Source organism: Odocoileus virginianus, chromosome 14 (assembly GCF_023699985.2).
Source record: "Odocoileus virginianus isolate 20LAN1187 ecotype Illinois chromosome 14, Ovbor_1.2, whole genome shotgun sequence".
Lineage (NCBI taxonomy): Eukaryota > Metazoa > Chordata > Mammalia > Artiodactyla > Cervidae > Odocoileus > Odocoileus virginianus.
The window spans coordinates 34,074,136-34,093,950 of NC_069687.1; the positions used below are offsets into that span (position 1 = coordinate 34,074,136).

General features: G+C 35.4%; 1 protein-coding gene across 3 annotated transcripts in view; it reads right to left on the bottom strand.

The window, feature by feature from the left end:
• Nucleotides 1-1,434: 1,434 nt before the first annotated feature.
• Nucleotides 1,435-19,815, bottom strand: part of FYB1 (FYN binding protein 1) — a 170,085-nt gene continuing 151,704 nt past the window's right edge. For all 3 annotated transcript variants that reach the window (XM_070476614.1, XM_070476612.1, XM_070476613.1), the window contains 6 exons: nt 19,311-19,377; nt 16,148-16,238; nt 15,007-15,169; nt 6,702-6,735; nt 4,351-4,382; nt 1,435-3,545 (listed from right to left, as the gene is read on the bottom strand). In XM_070476614.1, coding sequence (XP_070332715.1) covers nt 3,523-3,545; nt 4,351-4,382; nt 6,702-6,735; nt 15,007-15,169; nt 16,148-16,238; nt 19,311-19,377 — 410 coding nt within the window. In that variant the 3' untranslated portion in view covers nt 1,435-3,522. The remainder of the gene's footprint in view (nt 3,546-4,350; nt 4,383-6,701; nt 6,736-15,006; nt 15,170-16,147; nt 16,239-19,310; nt 19,378-19,815) is intronic.

A 19,815-nucleotide genomic window follows, 5' to 3' on the forward strand; every position in this document is an offset into this window, starting at 1 on the left:
ACTTCAATTAAAGAAAATCGATGGAAACAATTCTTCACCAGATATTCTGATTCAGTTGATCTGAGGAGGATGTGTATTTTTACAAACTCTCCAGCGCTACTGTGGTCAGTGCAGGTCTTCTGGAAAGCAAACACCAAGATGGAGTGAAAATGCAGTAAAATGGGAGATGAAAGTGAAATCGCTCAGTTTTGTCCGACTCTTTGTGACCCCATGGACTGTAGCCTACAGGCTGTCCGTCCATGGGATTTTCCAGGCAAGAATAATGGAGTGGGTTGCCATTTCCTTCTCCAGGAGATCTTCCCAACCCAGGGATTGAACCCGGGTCTTCCGCATTGTAGGCAGATGCTTTACCATCTGAGCCACCAGGGAAGTCAAAGTAGGAGATGGGGGAGGCACAAATACATGTGTCAGAGGAAATGGGAGGAAGGCAGGGAAGGCTGGAGGACTCAGCAGGGAGCAAGGCAAGTCTGAACCCAGAAAGGGAGGCCGAAGAGATGGCTGGGGCAAAGAGTCTCAGAGTACTATGATGGTAAGGAAGGGCTAGCCAGGTTGTTGGAAGGTTTTGTATCTTTCAGGAACAGGCCTGCCACACTCAGTTGCTGGGTACATAGAAGCAGTCTGTAGGAAGGCTGGCATTGGCAGGCCTGGGGCCTTTGGTTAATTAAGCTCTCTGTAGTTGAAGGTCCATGAGGCACATTTTCCTGGCTGCCACACATAATCTACTTTTTCGGGGGGTGGAGAGCCACATCTCATGTGAGGGTCTTTCTTCCTTGACCAGGGACAGAACCCAGGCCCCAAGCAGTGGAAGCATAGAGTCCTAACCACTGGACCACCAGGGAATTCCATATACCATACCATTGAAAGACAACGAAGTGAGGAAAAGAAGATAGAACAGACTGTAGTTAGAAGGGTATTTGGATGGTAGGCAAGATTTCCTGTTTTTCAAGCAGGAAAGACTTGAGTATGTTTGTAAGCCTAAAGGAGGGAATTTGCATAATGGGAGAAAAAGAAAAGAGGAAATGTAGGAGGGAAAAAGGGATGGGGAAGAAGTGAGAGAGGGAGGTTGAGAATGAAATATTTGTTAAAGAAGAAGACTCCAGAGAAGGCAGGAAAACGTGAGATAACAGGTTGTGGCTTTGGCTCTGAGTGGTGACATCTTATTTTCTGGGTTAGTGTCTGGATATGGATTAAGGCTGCACCTTGTAGGATATTCGAAGCATTTGCACTTGGTTATCTCAATTTCCATCACAAAACAGGAGGCGGATATCAGGGACATCAGTGGTGGAAGGTTTGGTTTGAACCAGAGGTATTCCACCTTCTGAGGCTGAAGCCAAAAGAGGTTAAGAATGGGCTCAAACAGAGTCTTATACAGATATGGGATCAAGTTATGGAACAGAAAACCTGCTAGACTTGATCGATAAGTAGGAGGCAAAGTTATCTGCTAAAGGTATTATTTATTTGTCACTCTTCTCACATGACAAAATTCCTTATGTAAAACCAAAACAAATAATATTTAGTATATTAAAATTAATACTTCAGATATTTCCTTTATATTAAGGCAATTACCTATTACATAAATCTTTCACAGGCATGTATCTGTTTCTTTGTGTATGAACCAAAGTTCTAAAAGATTCTTTTGATATAATTTAGCATTTTTAAAACTGACATTGTATTGAGTTTATACTATTCTCAATCAGAAGAAAAAATTACTGGAAACCCACTGTCAGTGTAGTCTGTATATTTGTTACCTGATTTAACAAACAAAACCCACATTTGGATGATGTAATTTTATCTGGTTTTAAAGTAAATTCATTGCATGAGCAAATACTGGCTCCCTCTATCAAAAATTAGACATCAAAATATTTCATAATTGGAAGGGGCCTTTTAAGATCAGTGTCTTCTAACCTGGGGGCCTCAGACTCCCAGAATGAATACATAGAACTATAGTAGTTGATAATCTATTTTTACATTTCAAAGTACCTAGTAGAAATCCCACTTAACCCATATGAAGACTTTGAATTCTTTTACAATTACTTGGAATTATTTTAATTCAGAGGGGCTACTCTTCAGACTCTCCAATGGGTGGGCCTTTGAAATATTAAACCATGGATAATGCATTAATCATTATTTCATCACTGAGCTTTAAAAATCAGCAAAAGCTTCTAAAACACAGGGCTAGGGCAGAGGAAGATTATAGAAGTTAACCGATAGTGAAAACATTGGGAAAAACTGACTTAGTCTAACCCTGAAATTTGCAAATGAGATAACTATTAATAGGAGGAAGATTAATAATTTATCCAATATCACATCAAGGTTCATTAATAGCAGAGCCAGTATTAGGATTTGCTCAATTCATATTTTGTTTTAGTCACTAAGTCCTGTCTGACTCTTTTGCGACTCCATGGACTGTGGCCTGCCAGGCTCCTCTGTCTATGGAATTTTCTAGGCAAGAATACTGGAGTGGGTTGAAGTTGAAAAAGTTTCCTAATATACTTTTTTCTTGGGTATTAGGTCTCCTCAGTTTGTGTCATATTTAGTGTTCTTATCATTTGGAACCCAAATGATTCACATTTTGTTTTGGGGTTGTTTTTGGTTGAGTATGTACTAATATGAAACACAGCCCAAACGCTAAGATTTATTAATTTATATCCCCTCTATTGGACAACTTTCCAGTAAAATGGTTTAAATTTTTTTCCATAGAGGTCATTGAAAAACAAAAACATTTAAAAGAGCCTTCATAGCAAAGAGGTGCATTAAAGGCTAGTTACTTTCAAACTTCATTCTTCATAATTTTAGGGTAGTCTTCATTCATATCCACTCTACTTACAATAGCACTTTAAACAGAATTATACTGTTAGCATACAATTCTACAAAAAGAAAACATTTTAGACTCTTCCACCATTTTAATCTTAGGTGTGTATAGGAATTGCATACATTCTCATCAAATAATTAAAACATATTCACAATTAACAAATAGAGACAAACTTTATACAAAAGTTCCACTACTACTATCATTTTTAAAAACATTTAACCCACCAATAAGAGAGGAGACAGCCCTGCCTTTTAAAAGCTAGGTAATTTGAATGGAGAATATAAGATATGATCATTAGAAGTACAAACAATCATTTTCCCTCTTAGGAAAAGTCTAAAAATTTCCTTCCATTTATTTTTTGTTGTTCTTTACATTTCTTTAGACAACACAGTCATTTCCTCTCAAATGATTTTTTTAGGAAGAGTTGTCTATTGATGGACTAAAATGCCTTCATTGTAGCTGAGGCAGAACTGGGTTTTTAATATTTCTTACATCTCATAAATGTAGTCTTCTAAGATGTTGATTAGGCAGAGCTATCACTTTCCAAGTGCAAAATTTCAAGACGTATAAAAGTAATTCGGAATTTTTTAACAAAAGTACTAAGTAGCTTTGTGCATTCATTTTCTATGATACTTGATAACACAGGCCAATTAAAACCCAGACTTCACACTGATGTCAAATGAACGTAGCCGAATGACCAAAGCTGAGAGCTAGTCATTGTCATAGATGCAACCTGAAAGAAGAAAATAGAAATTGAAATTAGTTACACAAAATACATATCTTCTAAGTGTTCACCCATTGGAAATGTAAATGATTCATACTCTCCTAGTTTAGGATTAAGAAAAAGTAGAATTGGCTCATTTTATGAAAAAGCAGTTAAATGGAAGGCCATATATTTATTTAACATTCGTTGCTCAGTGTACTTTTCCAAACAAAGTTTCTGGACAAATCTATTCTCTATCAAAATGCGACTCAGGATTATTTAATCTGAAACTTTATTAAATGTATTTTTTGAAAGTAATTCTGGATGAGGAAGAAAATATTAAGCATCAGTAAGAATTGTACATTTAAAAGGAGACTAAAAGGAACATTACACTATGCTTCATTTCAGGTGAGATTAAATTTTTAGATCATAATTTAGAAGTGTTCAATGCTTAGATAATACTAATGAGTAATACATGTTATGAAATATTTACCTATTCATTGTCCAAGCACAAATATTTTTTGTGGATAAAAGCAATTCTTTTTTTTTTTTAAAAGCAATTCTTATTAATATTCATGGTATAATGAAAAATGCACTAAGTATTTTTATTCTTTTATTTTCAAAGGAAATGAAGAGATTTTCTCTTGATTTCCAGTCATGTACAAAAATACGTTTTTTTCATTATACCAAGATATTTACATTTCCTAACATTTTCAGGTGATTCAAATTCTGATCAGATTGGAAGGCTCTTATTAATCCAGTAAGCTATTTCCAGTATCTGTAAGAACAGTAAATTCACCCTTCTTCCCTGTGGTGGGTGCCACATGAGACTTACCATCAGCAATATCATCATAAATCTCTCCATCACTGTAAAGTAGAAAATAAATTTTACTTTAATGACATAATCTCCTTAATATTAAAGTAACATTTAGGTTAAAAGTTTAATAACATTATTTCATGTGATACAAGACATTTAAGGATGAGAAGTATTATGATGATGAGGATTATGTGTTATACATTTATAAATGGGAAGAAATTTCATATACATCTGCATCCCCTTTCATTGACTTAATCTAATCTTCTGTTTCATTCTTAAACACACGCACATGCACACACAGACACACAACTTATTCTATATCATAGACATACAGAATAGTGAAAACATGCCCCAAGAGCACAGACTATGCCTTATTCATCTTTCAATTGAACTATAAGCCTATCATACATCTGTCCTTGGTTAAGAAATGTTTGTTGAACTGAACAAACTGAAAAATCAAGGCACAGTACTCTACTGGGGGCCCTAATCCAAAACTCTGATGAATTCTTTATGTTTGTTAATATCAGATGTATACTACTTTCATATGAACTTCAAGTGTTGAAGGAAATACAAAAATATTTGGTATCAGAAATGGGTATATCATTTTTACCATATTTCTAATTTGTAAATATTAATTAAAAATATATAAGTATTGGTTACAAAATAGGCAGCCAGGATATTGTTCATAAAGTGATTCTTATGTTATATAATTTAAAAAATGTTTGTGGTTATAGGCAGCATCCATAATAATAGTTTGTGACTTTTACACATTTTAGGTTTTATCTGATCCTGAATCTTTGTGACACATTCTATTTCACACACACACTGAGTCCCTCCTATGTACCAGGAGATTTATAAGTAAGACGCAGCCTTTATTTCTAGAAGCTTATAAGCTAATGGAGGAGAGAATGACATGCAAGTAATTAAAACAGAATTATAAATATTAATAGAACCTTGAAATAGAGGACACGGTTTTGAAGTGCAGAAATGGGAGGGGAGTTTGTCACTTAGACCTGACCTCCTCTTGGTTCCTGCACTACCTTCGTGCATTTAGAAGCAGCAGGCTTTTCAAATTGCTGCCAACCATGGCAGATGCCATGAGTTCCCTATGTCTTCTATTTGAATCCTTTTTCTGAGATTGAGGAAGGATTTGGCTAATGGAAATTTGATACAAACGCAGAGGACAGATGTTTTTTCTACCATTCATTCAATAAACATTTATTAACTGTTCACTTCAATAGATGGTAAAGCAATAATTAGAGAGTACACTTTCTGAATTCTCTCTGAATCATCCTGTAATAATCACTGATGAAGATGTGGTCCCATTATCTGTCACACATTCTTTCCTTGAAATTTGTATCTTTCATAGAGTAAAGCCCATTGAAAAGTCCAATACCTACTACTGTGATTAATGCTCTGAAGAAAACAGAAGTGTCATGATTATTTTTCTCTTGATTCTTTACCAGTTTGCTGACAGAGCACTTAACCTTCAGTTGTCTCTTTCTGATGGTGTCAGGTTGTTTAAGGATACAATTTGTGAATCCTCTTTGATTTCTTAATTATGCCGAATTCTGTAAATCTCTGGACTGATATATGACCTACTGTGATAATGGAGTTCATTTCTTGCACTGGTTTACTTGGAACAGAATCTTATAACATTGTGGGGGGCAGGGAGGGAGAGGCGAGTGTGACTCTAATAGCACTAGTACCAGACCGTGACAATGTCCTATTCATAAAAATAGAAGAATCATTGACCTCTATCTTTTCTTTTTGGCATGCTTCCAAAAAAGGCAACTTAATACTCTATGATGCATGGCATGAGTAAAGAAAAGCCCTCAATTAGGAGCCAAACTATAAGCTGTTAACAGGTGACATTTGTACCTACTCTGCAGAAGCTATTGATCTCCGATCAATCCAATCAACTGCATTTTTGTTTTGTTTTGTTTTGGAATCTCAGCTCCCTGATCAGGGATCAAACCCATACCCTCTGCATTGGAAGTTGAAATCTAAACCACTGGACTGCCAGGGAAGTCCCTCAACTACACTAATAGGTAGTGAAAAGTAAAGTATTAATGAAAATGCTAGCAATTTTGATCTGTATCCAATGTTTGCTATGCCAGTCTCCAATGAATGTATAAAACCACCAATGGTATAATTATGAATGAGAAGGACTCCTCCTTTATATTTAAAAGAGTGACACTTAAAATTAACTTCATTATGGATATACCATATTGACATTAGTATATTGTTTTAAAATTTATTTATGATAGTTTAGTAGATTATGTTATTTAAATGATATTAGGAATCCTTCCTAAAGAAAAGAATATCATTCTTTTTGAAAGTATAGTAGGAGGAGAAAATAGGCTTACTTGTCCACCAAATAGCTCCGAAGGACATAACCATCTAAGAAAGAAAAAGAAAATATATTTTATTAACAATATAAACTTGAAAACTCTCTACTATTTTTAAAGAAGTTGAAATAGAATTTAATAATTAAAAGAATATCATATAATATATTGAATAATTATACCTATCTCCAAATATGACTCATTTTTATATGTCCACTTTTCTCTTTTTTCTCTCTCTCCTGTTTTCTGCCATTTACAATATTTTTCCCTCCTTCTCCCTTAAATTAAAAACCAGTATTTTCTTTTCTAAGCTACTGTATGTTGTAGCTCAAGCTTCTTTCTCAGTTTTTAAGAATTTATTAAGCATAATTTCTCCAGTTACAAGAGTAGGTCAGAGGGGTGTGTGCTTAGTCATTCAGTCATGTCTGACTCTTTGCGACCCCACGAACTGTAGCCTGCCAGGCTCCTCTGTCCATGGGGATTCTCCATGCAAGAATACTGGAGTGGGTTGCATGCCCTCCTCTGGGTTGGATCTTCCCAACCCAGGAACCAAACTGGGGTCTCCTGCATTGCAGGCGGATTCTTCTATCAGCTGATCCACAAGGGAAGCCCAGGTCATAGGTAGGGATTTTAAATATCTCCAGGTCTAAGACTTAACTTTTCAATGTTTTTTACACTGAACAGTCAGAATTGTATTCCACTCCCCTTTCAGATCTGCAATCTAGTGGTTACTTGGGGGAGTGTGCATTCTAAAAGGTTTCAAAACAGCTCTTTTATAATCAGTGTGAATGATCTTTCACTATTGCTTTTGCCACTTGACAGAATGTCAGTGTTTGCATTTTCATCTTTCATGGAACAAATAATTATTAGAAGAACAGATATCAGAGATTCCAGTAATTCCTCTGTTAAATAGAAAATAGACATTTTATACAGAAAAGCAAACAACTTTTTTCCACTTTATTTTTGCCCCTCTTGAGCAAAATATTCCTAAGAAAAAATATGGACTATTTTTCACAAGAAAATGTCTGCTGACATCTAATTAATTTACTAACCTTTATAGCTATTAGTTTTGTTCTAGCACCTAGTCACTATTGCATGCTTGACATTAGTACCATTTATAGGTTTACCAATCAACATCTAAATAATTTCTTTCACTAAATCAATTTATAGGTTTTGCTCCACCTCAGATCTGGTTTTGGGTTCTAAACCAGAGTAAACGTGTAAAAAATGACAAAGCAGGAAGTTCATAAATAAAAATTAATACCAATGCTAATAAACTTACTTAAACATATTAATATATTGCCACTGACTTAGCATGCAAAAATTTTAAGTTAGAATCATATAACTGAAATTGTGCATTAAAATTTAAGGAAGCAAACTTTCCTTTGAAATATTCCAGGGTAAAAATACGCCACCAAATATTCTGTCAAGAGATTCACCACTTTTTGATAAAAATTGTTTACAAGAGTCATATTTGGAAAATAAAGAATCAAAGTTATCTTTGAATTCGTGTAGCATAGAGGTAATGAAGCATGTGTCAAAATGATAAAGACAGACTAAAGTAATATTTTTTTTGGAATATGAAAAAATTATACCATGTTATATCTTCCATTTTACTTCAATTAAAGCAGATGTGGAAAAAGTTAATATAAAGGTCATCTAAAATTAATATCTATGACCCTTGAGTTGCCTTTGATTCCACAGTTCTTTCATTTCACATTAACAAACTTAAAAAAATTTAAGGTTAGACATCACCCATTTAGCATGATTTTTAAAGGGGGATAAGCTCATCTTTAATAAATTCAATTCTCTGTGTATCTCTCAAAAGAGAAACTTTGTGCAAATAACAGACTTTTAGAACAAACTGCAGATTTTGTATCAGGGTTTCAATAGTGGAAATCTGTCTTTACCTGTACCTGTGTTTAGGGCTAACATAAATTGTGACCCATTTCTACAGACAGTAACAGTCAAAAACTTTATTTTTTCGTTAGTTAAAATTGATGGCTATGTTTTCATTTTTAATTTTCTCTTAAAACGAATTGGAAAATAAAACAACACAAGTTAAGTGTTCCATGATATTCATGTTTAAATTAATAATTTAAAAATAACGACTGAAGCCTTCAATGATGAAGTCAATCTCTTTGTTAGTTGTCTGGACTTTGTAAAGTATCTGAACTAAAATTAGAAAGTAGACAATTAGGGAAATATATAAGAAGTAAGAAAATATTGCCATAGATTGGAATTATTCTGGCATCAAATATATTTGTTGTCATTCGTAAAAAATATTTAGAAAGTCAAAAGAAACAAAATCCAAAATAAAGAATATAATCCTCATTTTGGAAATTAAAGGTTTTTATTTTCCTGTGCTAGAGGAGTCTGGCAGGCTACAGTCCATGGGGTTCCAAGAGTCGGACATGACTTAGCGACTACAGCACCACCACCATAGGACATCTATTTTTTTAAAACTCAATTATGCTAAAATTGTGTTGACATGGAAAAAACACTATCTGTAATTAGGTGTAAAACAGTCCTTTCAGTGATCAAAGTTAATAACTCACAATACAGTTTAATTACCTAATATCACAAACTTAATTATAAAAAATATATTTTCTTAGCTTCTCAAACCTCTATTACATTTCCTCCTATATCTTGTCTGTTCAAAAATTCTAACTACTTTTTGTTTTGAGGAAAGCTCTAATGTTGTTGCTGTCTTTGTAGTTGTGAGATACATAAACATCAATGATTGGGAACATTATTTGAGAGCAAACATATTAAGGGTTTGGAGCAGGGTTGGTCCTGCGCTGCTCTATTTTAGTTCCCTGAAATGATGTGGTCATTTAGGGCTCATTAGCTATAAAATCACTATTAAATAGCATTTCTACAGGGTGAACAACTTTTAATACAGCATAGGTTTTGCTGTCTAGTACCTTTAGAAATCTCTGCTAAAACTTCATTCTATTAGAAGCATGATTCATGACAGTGTCAAAACAAGTGTCTTACCATGAATTTTTATACAATCTCTCCATTATAGTTCCTAGAAACAAATTTTTGTTTGCAGTAGAAAATGTTCTCTTTGCTCACATGTTCCATGTACAACCATCATAGGGAACATTAATGAAAAATACAAACAATTGAAATAGAAAATCTCACCGTAGTTCTAAACCATGCAGAGGAGCTACTGTGTTTAGTTAGCTCTATAATATGATGGACACTGCAACACCAGGGAGTCTCATATATCATACGAAATTATTATTTGGAAACTTCACATTGACAGAACAGAACATAGAACACAGTGGCTTGAAACAAATGCTTTGAAATATGTGGTGGGGTAGAGCTAGTTAAGAAAGTCACACCCACCCCCTATACTTGCCAGTTAATTTCTTCCCCTAACGTTACTTGCTACAGGGCAGATGTGTCCTAGAACTAATGACTGACCTTTCTGAAGGGTGTTGTGAATATAAAATTACCAAGGATATACAAGGATATACAAAGCCATCTTTGGAATAAAATCAAAGAGATCGTTGTTCTAATATTTTCAAATTATTTACTCAGTAAAAATGAGGAATTATATTATTTCCTTATCATTTCATTTGTTGTAAGCAAGCCCAGAAATAAAGTTAAATTTACTCAACTTGGCCTCATGAAGTTTAAAAACAATAAAATCACATTGCATACTTTTACCCAGGCAAGTGAAACAATGTCCAACTTCAAGAGAAAATGCTCATAGTGGAATAGAAGTTAAAAATGAAATGCAGTGTATAATACTAAATATAAATTATTATCCTAGTGTATTAGAAATGTTCTCTTTCCTCTCTTTTTCTCTCCCTACTTAGTTTTAGGGCTTCAAATCAGATGAATTATTAAATTTCTGAATAAAAATTTTTTTCTTCGGTTAGCATGTGTTGTTTTAAAATGGAAAACAAAATTACCTAAGCAAAGAAATGATCAATTGGATTGGAGACATTCAAAGTACCTTTAAAATTCCCCTTCCTTTGATGCCCAAAGGAAATGGAGGACATTTTGACCACAAATAACTCAGCTCATGTCTCATTCCACACATTTTTGTAGGAAAATTTTCTTCAGGAGGTGGGAAACTCATAGCTTATGAGACATTGAGTTGAGGAAAATGCACAAATATTATCAAGAAATTATAAACATTTGGGAGTGTGGCATCAAATATATATTTAAGATCTCAATGCCTCTACAGTATGCTCTTCTACAAGTCTGTGGGTGAGACTGTTTCAAATGTGTTAATGCCAGTAAAAGTGACTTGTGCTCTGTTCAATAGTGAGAAGGGATTACTGTTCATGCTTTAGCCTTGGATTTCTATCATTAGAAACTGTGTTTAAGTAAACTATGGTTTTCTCTCTCTCTCTCTCTTTTTTTTTTTTTGCCAGATTAAAAAAGAATAGAAAGTAAGGAAAATGTTAGGATCGCTGTGGTGCTGGATTGCAAATGCTATTACTGCTAATTACATGTAGAAAAAGGAACTGAAAGATTTAGAGTTTCTCAAATGATACACAACAAGTGAACTGAATCACTAAGGCTAAGACAGAGAACTTGTGTCTTAAAACAAGTTAAACTGTTCAATAGACTTCTTCCCACAAATGTCAGCATGTCAGAGTTTCATCTGGTTAAACAATTGCAGCCTCCAAATTCTTATACTCAATTCAGCAAGTCCCAAACAAGGTACCAGGCAGTGCAGGATGTGTTGGCAATACAATGTTAACATTTCATTGAAGTTACTCGCAAACTCAGAGTCTAGTAAGAGTAATATGTTGGCAAAGCAATAAGGACAATTGCAGCGGTAATAATAGTGGTATGGTGGAGCAAGGGAGAGGTTAGTTGTGTTAGGAAGTCTAGGGAGGAGGGAGTGAGTGTGCTTCCAATTTTAGATGGCAACTGGTTTGTTTTTAATATATAATTTATGGGCATTTTAAATAGAATAAAATAGTATAGAAGGATGAAATAGCATAATTTACTCAGGCAATGATAAGTCGGTAGTCTGTATTTCTGAAGTATCAGCTGCAGATGGGAAATAGTTGATGAGGGGAAGGTTAGATCATAAAGGATTTTATATACTAACAGTAAAGACTTCATGTTTTTAAAAATAATATTTGGGTAACAGTGTGGTGAGTTGACTGTCTGAGAGTAATGGTAAGGGAATCATATCTTTTGAAAGGTTATTGGAATAATCCAGATGAGGGAGGGTTAAATCCACACAGCAACTGTCCCAAATCCTATAGTAATATTTGAGGAATGGATCAGACATTAAGAAAATTAAAAACGTCAAGGATTCAGTTCAGGGAAAGAATAAGGAGCAATTTTGGAAAAATTAAGAGAGATAAGAGATTTGGGAAAATAAAAGGGAAATGAAATAAATCTGGTCATTGAATTGTGGAATAATGCAATTGAAGATGCTTTTGATGGCCCTCCCACGTACTTTCACCCTCATGATTTCAGGGCTTTGTGGTTCGACTTGCAACTGATAGTAATTGCATTTTCTATTTATTTACTGATGGCTTTTTTTTTTTTTCTGGCTTCCAGAACCCTCGTTGTCTGCTTTCTCAGTGTCCTGAATGACTGGCCACATGCCCAGGGGTAGGCTTCAATTCCTGATGGACAGGAGTTGATGTATAAATACCCCTGTTTTTTTCCCACTGGATGGGATAACACTGCTGTTTGAGTCTGCCAATGAAGAAATAAGAGACGTGGGTTCAATCCCTAGGCCAGGAAGATTCCCTGGCAACCCACTCCAGTATTCTTGCTGGGAGAATCTCATGGACAGAGGAACCCGGCAGGCTACAGTCTATAGGGTCACAAAGAGTTGGACACGGCTGAAACAATTGAGCATGCAAGCTCCACCTACCCAAGTGATACCTCTTTTTGATAACAAAGTTTTATTAGCTGCCTTCTCTTCCCAGTCTACTCTGCCACTTGCCCACGGGAGTTTCCCAGACTCACCTTCCAACTGGGGAGGCCAAACTAAGACAAAGTCCAGGCCAAAGGAAGTTTTTAAATAAACAACAATTAGCATACAAGATATAATAAGATAATTTTCATTCTGTTTGAGATGAGCTCCAAACCACCAAAGAATTGAGTTAGTTATTCGTGAGCTTGGGAACTGTAAACTGCATTGGTCCTACACCAGGGGAAAAAAAAAGATAAAAGTAACAAGGAACACTTGATTTTATCATGTAATGTTTTCACTTCTCATTTTTAACAGATGATAAAGTCTTAAGAGGATGGGAGCCCTCCACTATTCATACTAGGATTTAGAATGATTGATGTCTAAATAGAAAATGACAGCAGATTACAAATTATCCCTGAATGGCTGCTTAAGGTCTGTTGATTCCTAGATAGGAGTCTGCTCCGAATTTCAATTTTTGATGTTGAATCTACATCTGCCCATCTGTATCTATACATGTTTGTTGCTGAGGTTATTTACATCCTGTTACTCAGAGTCTGTTCTGTGGACTAACAGCATGAATTACGTGAGACCTTGGGAAAACTCCTCACCTCAGATCTACTAAATTAAAATCTACATTTTTAACAAGATCTCTGTGAAGTGTATGTACTTTTAAGTAGAGGAGCACTGCTCTAGATGGGGTCTGTTTTTAAGGACAGGAATCTCCAGACAGCAGGTCAAAATAAGCCTGAAATTTGTCCTCTGGAGAAAGGTCCATATAACAAGCATTAGAACAATTGCCTGTTGTGAAAAATGTGACATAATTGGAAAAGCAGAGGGAAAGAAACTTAGGCCCATCACCCTGCGCATGCGTGCATGCTCATTCGCTTCAGTCTTGTCCAACTTGCTGTGACCCTATAAAGTGTAGCCTGCCAGGCTCCTCGGTCCATGGGATTCTCCAAGCAAGAACACTGCAGTGGGTTGCCATGCCCTCCTCCAGGAGATCTTTCTGACCCAAGGATTGAACCAGTGTCTCTGACGTCTCCTGCATTGGCAAGTGGGTCCTTCACCTCTAGCGTCACCTGGAAAGCAACCCCCTCCATTGCCCTCATCAGCCATTATTAACATTTTAGTTTTATTTACATATTTTTTAAACATGGCTGTAAATAAATCCCATCCTTTAGTAAGCAGGCTTCTTGTTTCTGTTACTAATGGATCATGAGCATTTCCTCATGTTATCATAATCATCCTGGAAAATATTCAATTTGGTATATTCATCATAACTTTAATAATTTAAAAATCTTGAACATTAAAAAAATATTTTGGCAGCCCTTTAAAGCATGCAGTTATCTGCATTTAAGACTATTCCTTAGGGTGTGTGTTCACAAATTCTGGATTGAATGGGGGTATTCTTTGTCTCCTGCAGCTATGTCTTCAAATTATCTCCGTGACCTTCTAGTCTAAACACTACATACCCCTGCATGTTATCCTTTGTACCCACATTCCATTTTTCCCTTTTACAGCCAACCACACCTTGTCCATAAAAACTTTAGATCCATTTTCCCCACCCTTGAGTCACTGTGTTTTATTCTTAAAAGATCCATTTTCGTTCCTGTCCCTGAGTCACCTTCCTGTCATTAAAATTGAACTCAGAGTTCGTGTTTTCCGTGCAGACTTACTGGGCTGATATGGGACAGCCAGGCTGGCTATTCAGTTTTAAATATAGGACAACAGAGTTTTGATTTACTCTTCCCCGGACTTTAAATGAAATAAGCTACCTTTTAAAATTGGACAAAAACATTTCCATCTGTCAGCTTAAGTAGCTGTCAGAGAGGAAAGGATTGTCTTGTATTTATTTGGAAGAGTAGGTTATATTAAATGTGGCAAATAGAAAATGAAAACAAGTGAATTTGCAAGGTAGGAAAACTGGAAATGCTAGGTGTGACATATGAGATATAATTTTAAAACCAGACCAGAGCAAGAATCACTCAATTCTTTAGCACAGTCGTTCTCACTTTAGTGTACATGGGAACAAACTAGGAAAGACTTACAATCTTTGACCCCCAGAGCTCATGACTCAGCAAGTCAAATGTGGGGCCAGGGTATTGCAACTGTGATAATCGCATCAGAGTTTTCTGATGCTGGGGGTCTGTGGGACCATATTTCCAGAAACACTAATTTGGCATTATCTTTTCAACTCAGTGCCAAATATAGCAGGTGGGAAATGAAAAAAATTAAAATGAAATACATTGGTTCCAGCCCAGCAAGATCTCCAGTTTCTTAATGTGAATTTTCCAGAATTTACAAAGCATGGAATTTACAAAGCATGGATCAAAAAGAGTTTGGAGTGATCACTAAAACTTGTTTAGCTGTTAAATGCTGGAGCATCATATTTCTGAAGAGTAAGTAGTGACTTACATTTTCCTTCTTCATTCCTGCAGAGAACTTTTGTATCGTCTGTGTTTTGTATAACTTCCAGAGATTCTCCAGGCTTTATCTGTAGATCTCTGTTGCCCCACTTTTTAGAAGATAAGGATGGTGCAACTTTGGTGGAATAGAGGACTCTAATTTCACCATCATACTGGAAAAATAAGGGAAAACATTTATTATTGATTGATGTGTATTATTAAAATAATTCACTTATTGACAGACTTATTAAAAATTTTTGTTAAAAATGACATCAAAATTTCAGATTTTGTTAAAAAACTAGTTCCTTGTTATCGTTTCAAAAGATAACATAAGAAGATTAAACAAAACTTTTTTGGAGAAAAATCACTTGCAACCTCACCAACCTAATATAATAATTATTTTTAAAATAAAAAAATTAAGATGTACATGTGTTTATTTGTCACACTCATTTTCTGCAAAATGATTACCGTCAAAACTTCAATTCTGTTGGTTCGATCACTTTACATAATTACCATTGCTTCTTTGTAGTGAGAACATTTAAGATGTACTCTCTTAGGAATTTTCAAGTATGTAATACCGTATTGCTAACTATAATCACCATGCTGTAATTAGATCCCTAAACTTACTCATCTTATAACTGAATATTTGTACCCTTTGACAAACAGCTCCCCCTGCTCTCCACTTCTGGTAACCACCACGTTACTCTTGGTTCCTCTGGGTTTGGTTTTTCTAGATTCTACATATAAATGATATCATATAGTATTTGTCTCTGCCTCTTGTCTGACAGTTTACTTAGCATAATGCTCTTGAGGTCCATCCACATTGTCACAAATGGCAGGATTTCCTTGTTTTTCATGATTGAATAATATTTCATATATATATACCACATCATTTTTAATCATTCTATTTTTAGCTTACCTTCTTATTGAGTTTCAAAGGACAGCTAAATTTAGATGATTACCACAGTATGTATATTGGGCATGTACAAGAGTTTGCTTAATTTCTTATAGGAATAAATCTAAATCTAAAACAAAGTTTGTAGAAAATAAAGGTGTTGTGATGGATAACTGTGATATTGATAGTTATACAGATAATCATCAGTTTTTTTATTCGGGCTTTGAACTTTGTATGATATTTAAATGTAACATACTTTAAATTTTTTCCTGAAGTCTTTTTCTTCTTTTTCTTGCTTTTTTAGCTTCTTAGGGTCTTTTTCTTCGGCTTTGGTCTTGGCTCCTTGACTAGGATGGCAGAACACACATAAAACAACATTTAGTTTCAAAACATAAAAAGAATAGTGTATAATGGAGAATTCATAACATTACATTTTTGTTAAATTTCTTTTTCAATTAATTATTTTTCTTAGAATCTAGTACATTCACTGTGATAAATGATGACTTTTCTTAATGTAGAATATTCTTCAAGAGAGTACAGGCTGAGTTAAAATGGAAGTTTGAGATTATCATGTTGAACAATATAAAATGACCAAAGTGTAGTTTAAACATTGCTACATATCAGCAAGTTCAAATGACCCAACCTATTCTTGAATCCTCTGTATTTTTCAACCCTTCCTAGGTAATCAAGTGGTTTGACTAATGTCATAGAAAAAGCTTTTTAAAAAAGGAACATTAAAAAAAAATTTTGACCATGCCATGCAGCTTGCAGGATCTCAGTTCCCCGACCATGGATTGAACCCATGCCCCAGCACTGAAGGTGCTAAATCCTAACCACTAGACCATGAGGGAATTCCCTGCCAAAGAACACTTTTGGAAAGACTGATTTTCATGGCTTAAAAATTTATCTATATATTAATTTTTTTATATCTACTTAAAATGAAGCCGAGGTTGAATCTTATGATACCAACTAAAGTCAATTACTATAAGAGAAGTGAACTAGTCTAAGGTAGTGATTCTCCAGCCCGGTCACAAATAGGATCACCTGGGAAGTTTTTTAAAGATACCACTGCCCTTGTCTAAATCCTAGAAATTTTAATTACATTAAATTAATTAACAATTCTAATTAATTAGGTTGAGTGAGGTCCAGATACCGACACACATATTTTAAAAGCCCCCAGGTGATTTAATCTGAAATCAAGGTTGTGAACCATTCCCCAGGATTAAATATGGTTGTTAGGAAAAGGCTGTGAATCTCTGTAGGAAGGAGTTTTAAAAAGCAGAATATTTGTGAATAATGACAGTTTTTAAACACTGATTAATTTTTATTTTGATTACCTAAGATAAAGCTTTGTTTGTAACTGCGCTATTTAAAATGTTTGAGTCCTAATTTTTCACTCTTAGAATTGAGTTTATTCACTGGGAAGTGAATTAGGATGCACTGTCCTGCCCCAAGTTCTGCACTGTCCCTCAGCGCCTTCTTCTGCAGGCTTCCCTGGTCGCTCAGTAGTAAAACATCTGCCTGCTAATGCAGGAGACATGGATTCCACCCTTGGGTTGGAAAGATCCTTGGAGGAGGAAATGGCAACCCATTCCAGTTTTCTTGCCTGGGAGATTCCATGGACAGAGGAACCTGGTGGGCTACAGTCCATAGGGTAGGAAAGAGTCGGACCCAACTGAGCAACTAAATGATACAATTTTCTGTCTGCTGGTGTCCTGGGCAGTGATGGAATCTCTGGCCCAGATTAGCACACTGGAGCAATCAGAACACATGTGAATGTTAAAAAGGCCCCACAAGTTCTCTTGAAAGATAATTTATTGAAATTTATTTATTTATTTATTTTTTCCATTTATTTTTATTAGTTGGAGGCTAATTACTTTACATCATTACAGTAGTTTTTGTCATACATTGAAATGAATTAGCCATGGATTTACATGTATTCCCCATCCCGGTCCCCCCTCCCACCTCCCTCTCCACCCGATCCCTCTGGGTCTTCCCAGTGCACCAGGCCCGAGCACTTGTCTCATGCACCCAAGCTGGGCTGGTGAAATTTATTTTTAAAAATGCAATGCTATGTTAGAGAATACACAATTGTCTTAAACTCTGAAAACAAGTAATGGGAAAGAAAATAGTTCATATTGCATAATGTTGAATCACCTGGGGCTTATTTTGCTTAAAGAAAAGGGCCAGTGGATGACTCTGGGTTCCTAGAGAGCTATTTAATGGAATGTGGTGGCATTTCTACAGTAATATTAAGCACAAAAATGCATTTATAACTATCAGGGATAGAAGTGACTTCCTTATGGTGATCACTATTAGATTTTCCTTTCATGGAGCACTAAAAAAAGGAGAATGATTCTCCTTTCACATTTCTGGTGTGTTTTGCCTGTAGAACTTGATCATCATATATAAATAACAACATATTTCCCCCTCAGTTTCTTTGATCTTGACACTGCCTCTTGTTCCATAAAATTAGTTTAACAATGTTGGTAAAAAATAAATATTTACTTAGAGTTCCCTCATGCATTTTTTTTACCAGTATAGCTCAGAAGACACCACTTACTATATTCCAGTGATGTTACTTTCATCCTTTAACTGATCAATTCTGAGATCTTTTTATTCATCTTTCTTTTTTTCTTGAAAAAGTTAAAGGTGTTCTTCCTTTTAGCATGTATCAGATCATCTCACATACTCACTGGAGCACAAGAAAGCATTCTACCCTGTTACATTCAATTTCAGAAGAATTTTCAAAAAGTACTTGATTTTAGATTTTCTTACAATTTTTGTCTAAAATTAAATTGAAGCCTTAGGGAAACTAAAGAACGTCACAACTGACTGCTGACTGTTTTTGTTGTTGTTGTTAGTTTGAATGGAATCTTTGAGAATCTGATACTTTTGTAAAAATATGACATAACTTTTAAAAGTCCTTTCAAAATACAAATCTTGTTCTCATTTTTTTCACAAAAAGAAAACAGTCTTCTTGAGGAGGACAGAGAAGACTTGAAGCAGGTGGGTTAGGATTTGAGATACAAATTAAGCAGTGTCTTCAAGACAAACAGTGTTTGGGAAAAAGTAAAAATAAAGGGAGGGGATGAATTAGTGAGATCAATTGCTACCAGGCTTTCAGATATTTCCCCAGTGAATGAGAGAATAAATGAACGTAGACATTGGTGAGTCACAGGGCAGAGGATGACCAGGGGACCAGAAGGACCCCTGGGGAAGTGGGGGAGGGGAGAGAGAGAAAGAGGAGGAGGACCTGGGCTATCCATCCATTCACAAACCTGGCAGAGACTTCAGAGCTGGGATCAGGGAGAGGAGAACAGAGCCAACAGATGCACCCCGTTGGGGTTTTGTCCAATTGACTGTTCTTGAACTGTCTGATTTTCATTGCTTCACTGTAATGAGAACATTTTAATTACCTTATCTCTATTGGGGGAGGAGGGAAATCAGAGGCATCCACATCGTCATAAACTTCATCTCCCATGTCTAACAAAGACAGAATAGCAAATGGTGAAACACTGTTAGTGGACATTTTGATATGAGCATTCAATGATGTTTTTAATATAAAGATTGTTTTGAGGACAACAAAATAACTTTCCCTGAGGCCTCTGTACATTTCTCCGGATACATCACCTTTTCTTTAAAGAGGAAAGATTTTTCTCTTCCTTGATGCTTGTGTTAAAATTCCCTCAGCAACAATGGTGACAATGATTATAACTGCTGCTGTCAGGAAAAAACCCTCAAATAGTGACTGAGATTAGCTGAACGGCAGGATCAGTTAAAAGTTGACAAACAAGTCAATATTTTTTAACTGCCTCAAGGATTTTTCCAATCTGTAGACACTTTTCTTCCTTCTAGACTTCTTGTTATTAAAGTTAGGGGCAGTGCTTCCTTTCTGTACCTATTAAGTTGCAAATTAAGCTG